Source organism: Coprinopsis cinerea (genome assembly GCF_000182895.1).
Source record: "Coprinopsis cinerea okayama7#130 chromosome Unknown cont3.36, whole genome shotgun sequence".
In the NCBI taxonomy this organism is placed as follows: Eukaryota; Fungi; Basidiomycota; class Agaricomycetes; order Agaricales; family Psathyrellaceae; genus Coprinopsis; species Coprinopsis cinerea.
In genome coordinates, this window is record NW_003307509.1 from 1 (window position 1) to 7,480 (window position 7,480).

Genomic DNA, 7,480 nt, shown 5'->3' on the forward strand with positions numbered 1-7,480 from the left:
ATCAGCCTCAGCCTCACATCCCTCATTCCTCAAAAATAAAACCAGAAACACTCACTCCGTTCACAATCCCTCCTAACACCACTCAACCCACCCACCAACTCCTCCACCCTCCCCTGTATATCAGCAACCCTTGCCCGCGCCATCCTCGCAGGTTCGACTACATTAGCTAAAGAGTTGGACGCCCCGGCGATGACGGCTTTCAAGTCGTTTTGGTAGTGCGTGTGTTGGGAGTGGAAGTCGCGGAGGTGGGTTTTGATGCATGTCGTGCAGTAGAATTGGCGTTGGCGGACGGTGCAGTTGTGGCATTCCATCGTGCTCAGTTGTCGTTGTAGTGGTTGTCGTTCAGGTCAAGGTTAAACGTTAACTCGTTGTCGTGAAGGTTGTCGTTAAGGTTGTCGTCGGTCGCTGCATGGATTGACGATGGAGTGAGATGAGATGAAAGGAAAAGACGACGAGTCATTGGCACGAGCTCATTGTGAATCTGATCATCGTCCCAGCCGAGCCGCGGATTGAGGGCTGAGCGGAGAAGGTCAGCTGTATGACATAATCGGCTTCCCCTTCCCACGCCAATCAATCTCCGCCTTAAATCATCGGACTGATCGTCGATCTGTTGGTTGTTCTCGCGCTGTAAGCCTTTTACCTTTCCCTCCCATGTCCTCCACGATTGCTCTGGCCCATGTGCAACGTCTGAGTCTCCTCGTTCTGAAACTCTGCGTCCGAATGGTCTCGAACTCTGTCGCACTGCCACTGCGGCGCTGCGGCTTCCAAATTTACTGCAACCCAACTGCTCTGGAGAACCACTGCATAGCGAAACCCGCCTTCTCTGCCTCAATACCCATCAGCTTCGCTCGCCTAGTATAGTATAGGCTATCTGTTCCTCTTTCCTTAACGTCTTCTGTGTAAACAGTACTAGTAACATCTCATCGCCGCTTCCTGGGTGTTTCAGAGTTTTTACCTTTCGCTCATTTCGGAAGAAATTTGATCTCCGATTGAATTTAAGGCGCTTAATGTCGTCTGGCCAGGCTAGGTTGCGAAGACCGGCCTGATGAGCATGGTCAACCAGATCCGACTTGGAAGTCGATACGTAGAGCGCATGGATTAACGGGACATACATAGATGCATGTACATATCGTAGCGGATACAGCGTACAGGGAGTCGGGACCAGGGGTGATAAAAACAACGTTGCCCAATGCTGCATCCTGCACCGAATACGATGGAAATTCTCGACAATCGTCGATGTCAACGGCCTTGATGGTTGAGGGGAATTTTAACAATAATGATATGATATATAAACAACGAGGAATACATGATGGTACAAGATGAGATGAGATGAGACGAGACGATAAATACCAAATGGTTCCAATGCTGCAATGATGGTGTTCTAAGAGAATGAGACTGAGTTCCGTTGGGCGGTTAGGCGCTGAGGGTCGTTAATCGTATGCATGCGGCTCGATCGCTCGACGTTCATATTGTAGTTGAGAGCCTGTAGTCGAGGAGGTTGTCATCCAATTCACCTCCAGTGGTGCTACTGTATCCAACAGAACGGACACGACATCCTCGAGCGCCGGCCGTTCCCCACCGAATGTCGTCGAATCTGATATTCACATAACCGCCGTGACCGCGCCCTAGGCCTCCAGCTAAAGGCGAGCCAGAACGCCCACTCCTACCCCTCGCATTAAGCGCGCTTTGCTGCATTACTACCTGTCAGGATATCGACACGTGCCCCCCCAAAAACGGTCAGCACAGCCTTGTTGGACCTTATCCAACCACCGTAGATAGATAGACAGGTCGAGGTGCACCACTGCGCGCAGCGCAGGATGGATGCTGTTGAACTCACCGAGGATGACACCAGTGTTCACATTCACACCAGTGATATAGGTAACAGGCCCATAACGGTGGTGGTGGTGGACTTGAACTGAATATGTAAAACAATTAAAACTTGATGGTGGTAGATAGATAATGGGCATGGAAAAGTGAATCTAAAGAGTGTGGGGGTCCACTCACGACAGTAGACGTCCAAGGGAGGAGCCCCCGGCCAAGTGGCAGGCTGGGAGGCGTAGGATGTGACCCCCGTTGCATTTGAGTCGATACCAATATCAGACGGCCTTAGGGCAACTCGACGGTCCGGGGGTGACGGTGACGGGACATTGTCCGTAGTGCGCACTGTCGCTCCAGTTCAACTTGTGGTAGGGTAAAGGAAGCCTGTTGGCTCTGTTGCGCGTGAGGCACACTTCACGGGAACTGGGACAAGAAAGGCGTCCGTCCAAGGAGTCATATTTATAGGTTCTGCCCCTTGTACCCCGTATTCAGCTGGTTGACAGCGGAAAGATCCGGGGACAACTTTACTTCCTCGCAACTCCCACACACACACTCTCTCTCTTATGTTAGGATCCTTCTTTGTCTCAACCTTTCAAGCCCCTTCCGCAGGTCTGAGCATCGTCTCTACGACGGAATCTGGTATCAGTGGCTCTTGGCCACGTCAACTTATACAGGGATTCGACAAGACGCTGAGTAGAACATGAAGGCAGAAAGGGCAAGGATGCGGTAATCTCCTCCCAAGAACAGCCTCCAGCATCGTGGCCTCGCAATGCGAGGTCCTTAGTCATTGAACAGTCTAATAGAATATGGGGTTGGTGAAGGATGCGATTCGGTCGGCCTTGGTCGTGGACTCGTAGAGTTCCTCCCAATACGCACACCAGTGATTCCACGCCTGAGCCGGACAGAAGGTCAACCAAACACGAGTGTTCGGCGCGGGCGCTTGTCCGCAATGTAGCCTTCCACATAAGGAAACGAGGGGTCCAATCGCGTCAGCTTCTACCGTATTTACTTAGTACTTAAAGGCAATGGGATTGCAGGACACATTGGATTCCCATCATTTGATTTGCGCACGACGCAGATCCGAGTCATCGATCATCGACACACCCATAACTGCCTCCCAACTTACAATTGCGTACTGCTCAGTATCATTGAAGTAGGACTGTTACAGCCGTCAACCGTACGTGCTCGTATCGCGACGCGACTCAGCAGTTCCGAGAGAGATTTGTGATCCTGACAACCTGCCGGGCGAATATTTGATTCGCGAGTTCTGCTGCTACATCACTCTCCCTCGACTTCGTTCTTGCGCGTGTGACAGCGTGGTGATTTTTTGATTTCTGATTTCAGAGTCGAGGGTGAAAGTGCACCAAAATCACCTTTTAAACTACGTACAAGAGTCCGACAACCAATGAAATCAGACTTCAGCGGACGCGATGACTCGAATGCACTGTAGGACGATTTGTTGCACTACCATTCGAGGGTTACCACGAGCTGCGAATGAAATCGGCTGCCCTCTCCGCCAACACGTATACCGGAACCTGAGTGTGCACCGACGGCACATACGGCTACATCATGACCATCATATCTGAGCAACCCGCCTTTAACGAGGAGAAGAAAAGCACTCACAATCACTCCAGCATCAACAGTCCTCACACCCTTTACACCTTTCACCTTCAACTCTGAATCCACCACCCCACGGTTCGTGCCTTTGGGTGACATGGCAGTCGTACCAACCGCATGCCAATACGTCGCTACCCCGTCTCTGATCTGGGATTCCAATTCCGATGGGGTGAGCTTGTCAGGATCAGGCCCGAGGAACTCGGTGACGTATCCTTTCCAGGCGGGTCCTTCGTACCAGCGCTTAGAGAGACGGATACCCTCGATCAAAGCCTCGATGTCGAATGGGTGGGTGAGGAATCCTGTATCAATGAGTGGTGCGTCGAAGGGGTTGGAGGAGCGGAGCTGTACTGATCCACCTGTCTTGCCGTATGAATCTGGATAAGCGCTAGACTTTAAACTGGAAAGCGAGAGAAAGAGAACGCACGAGAGTATGGCGTGAGTAGGATACATCGACTCGTGAAATTTGACCCTGGTCTCTGTAGTAACGATATCAGTTCCAGACTTCGACCGTCAGGAGGATAAGCGACTTTACGGGCAGTGGCAGTTCAATATGTGCAGCCGTAGGTCCAGAGGAAGGGTCCTTGTACTTCTTGAATACATCGGCGCTGGACGGGAGGCGCGCGAACCATATCTGATGACCGATAGGCCAGGTCAGCGGGCCCGTGCGGTTGGCATTCCACTCCGCTAACGCCTGAACTTCGTCGATACTGAGGAATAGCAGCACTTTAGCCCGACCTCATGACTCGGAGGACACGTTACACGACACTCACGGAACCGCCGTATCGTTCACCCTCCAACTCAAGAACAACGTCGGGTGGTCAGTCATCCCTTTCCCAACGTCGGGAAGGTGGTGGATTGGCTTTACACCAACTTCTGCCAGATCGCGCTGATCGCCTATTCCAGAGTTTAGAAGGATCTGGGGAGAGTTGAAGGCTCCTGCGGAAAGGATCGTTTCCTTCTTGGACGTTATGGTTCGAGTTGAACCTGGGTAGCCAACGAGAGCTATCCATATGTAGAGCATTAAAAGAGATATGACAAAGACGCACCACCATTCCTTGGAGCCATCTCGACCGTACGGAGATTGAGCACGCCGTCTCTACTCTTGGTGGGAAGGATGCGAGTCACGTAGGTGTTCAAAAGGATGGTCAAGTTAGGCCTCTTTCGAACTTCCGCGCCCAGATACGACGTGGCAGCACTACTTCGCTCTCCATTTCCAATACTCAGTTGCGCCCAACCTTAAAGCAGGTAAGCATAGAGGGCGTGGATCCTATCAGGAAATCAATTAACGCCATAGGAGGTTCGGATACGCACCTAATCCGAGAATAGACCCGTCATTCATGTCGAGATTGAACTTGATCTCGTCTTGGAGGTTGGTATTCTCCAACGCCCGGCGATCGAACTCCGTCGCGCTGTCCCAAGCCAAGCTGACTGCAGTTTTTCCCGTGAGGCTATGGAAGCGGGGGTCGTATTCTCCTGCTGTCGAGCGGTTTCCTGGTGCGTTGACCCAACGTTCGTTCTATTACGGCCACAGGTATGTTCAGACAATCGCAGCAAACTCGCACAGAACGCACCCGCAACATCCATTTCCACAGTCCGTCCCAGCTCCACCGCTTATCGCTCGCGACTCGACCCCAGAGATCATAATCATCCTTCGCTCCTCGGGTGTAGACCATCGCATTGATGGAACTGCTCCCTCCCAATACGTGGCCTCGAAGGTACGGAATAGAGCGATTGTTCAATCCGGCTTGAGGAACGGTCGTGTAGTTCCAGTTGTAGGTTGCGTGAGTGCGTTGGAAGAACGCCGGTATTGTGATTGACGGGACATCGATGTTACTTGGGTAAGAAAGGTCGTTAGTATATATCCGAAGAAGGTATTGGTAGGTAGATCATACTCGGGACCTGCTTCGATGAGCAAGATGTTCCATTTCGGATTTTCGGATAGTCTACTGGCTACGACAGAGCCTCCGACGCCGCCTAAAAAGATGGTGGCACTGACTCAGTCATATATCGCAAAAGAAGGAACAGAGACGCACCACCGACGACGATAAAGTCATACACTCCAGCGCTGGCATTTGGTGAAAGTTCCGAAAGATTTTGAAGCACCAGTCCCGTGCTGAGCGCTACGTGGACAGCCACGACAACGAGCGCGCAGTGCGTTAGGCTGAAGTACCCCTCCAGCCTCATCGCGACGACAAAAGGCAGAGGAAGCGAAGGGGAAGGGTTTGAGAAAGCATCGCTGGCTTATATCTGTGCCTCCCTACCAATGATAGACTAATGAGAACCCAGGAGACAGTCATGTGTTCCAAATCCTGGATTGCGAGTCTTTACGTAAGTAAAGCGAGTTTTTTTAGGGCGAGAATTCTGCTCAAGGGCGTAACCTGCAATATCCATTTGGAAGGTGTTCCGTGATCGGTTTCTCCGGGGCGACTACCGGGGCGACTACTTACAATAAGTACATGAGTAGTCCGGGGAGGCAGCAGCGAAAAGAGCCTAATGCTTTCCACAGGAAGTGATTATATGCACAATTGAAATAGCGGAAGAATTCCTCGTCGAGGCGGTTGTTGGGCTTGTCTTTGGATCGAACCTTTGAGGTGTGAGACGCGGGCCAGATTGCTTGTTGATGTTTGCCAACGTCCTCTGCACTGCCACTGCCGACTTCCCTTTACTCACCCGGGAACACCAATGTCCTGCCCTTGCTCTCCGACTGCTCTTTTTTTGTCTGGCCCTGCTGAGCACTTGAGTAGCACAATCTCTTCATCTACATGAACGCAGACCGGAAATCCTGAAATGAGAATGCTGTGTAATCTCTTTAGGTAACTTCTCGAATGGGAACGAGCGCGAGCCCGCCGCAGGCGGGCGCCAGCGAATTGCCCAATCCTTCGCGAAGCGACCCACTTGAAGCAAAGTACATGGAAAGCCCTATAACCCGGTAACGCACACGTTGCCAATAGCACAGGTGCCAGGGTCCAGGGAAGGCAAAGACTATTTTACAGGAGTTCTAAAACCAACTTCCGGTGGAGCCTATTCACTGCGCATGCGCGTGAGCGCGAGCACGCCGCAGGCGTGCGCCAGCAAGCGCCGAGCGCATTTATGGGCGCATTTGAGTGTTTTAGTCACTCGGGAGTCGGAGAACGATAGCCTCCTGTTGAGGCGCCCACGGTGTTTGATGATGGACTGAACCTTGGATCCCTTCTGATTTAGCATGGACATCCGACAACTCCGGTAGTTACTATTCATGCTGTCGTGAAGCTCCCTTTTCTTCTTATCCTTACGTCTGGGAATGTGTCACAAATGGACCGTAACGCAAGTAATAACTCGCCATTGGACAACATCTTTAGAATTCAACCCATTGCTTCGAATTTCGCGCAAGGTCAAATTTCAATGGGGTCATTTGTCGCAATGAGTGGTCATATATGCACCGCGCAGTTACCAGTACGCGCAACTCCTGCTCTGGAAAAGCCTCGAATTTATCCAACTTGACCAGGTATTCAGAGAGATCTGGCACTTCCCAAACATACTACATAGCTGACTATTTCGGTGCCAGCGACGCTACGTTAATTACTGATCTAACCTTAGCTGTGGTCAGTCTCATAGCTTGTTAAACCGCTTTCATTCCTCGATGGTTTATTTGAGAGTGCGCCTAGGTGCCAATGGTGCCTCCTTGCGCCCAAATACACTCCCAGCTGAGATTGTGTTCTCGAGATGTATGCTGCAAAAGAGAATCAATATCTAATGTCACTTATGATTTCCTCCCCAGTCTTTCGAGGCGTTTGCGGTGACTTCTGGATACTTCAAGCAACATATGCGGTCGCACTTCGCACCCACCGATAGATAGGGACTTTGAGGACATTTTCGGTCGACAAAGCAAAGCCACCCAAGGTTGCCCGCGCGGGAATTTCATCCAGGACGTTCCCGCCGACGATACCTACTCAACATAGTCTCAAATCCTTACAGGCTGTCGAAGCGACCCTAAAAGAAAGTAAAGACTCGCACTCGCCGTGCCCGTGGCATCGGCCTTTTCTCAAGTGGCAGCGTGAATGTTGGT

At 51.4% G+C, this 7,480-nt stretch overlaps 1 protein-coding gene across 1 annotated transcript; it reads right to left on the minus strand.

Moving 5' to 3' along the window:
- Positions 1-3,296: 3,296 nt before the first annotated feature.
- On the minus strand, positions 3,297-5,619 carry CC1G_13340 (pyranose dehydrogenase; the record flags this gene model as incomplete). The annotated part of the gene is made up of 10 exons (XM_001841524.2): positions 3,297-3,380; positions 3,442-3,791; positions 3,860-3,911; positions 3,968-4,142; positions 4,206-4,437; positions 4,482-4,670; positions 4,747-4,951; positions 5,007-5,268; positions 5,328-5,409; positions 5,469-5,619. The coding sequence occupies 10 exons, from the start codon at positions 5,617-5,619 to the stop codon at positions 3,297-3,299; spliced, it is 1,782 nt and encodes a 593-aa protein (XP_001841576.2).
- Positions 5,620-7,480: the final 1,861 nt, after the last annotated feature.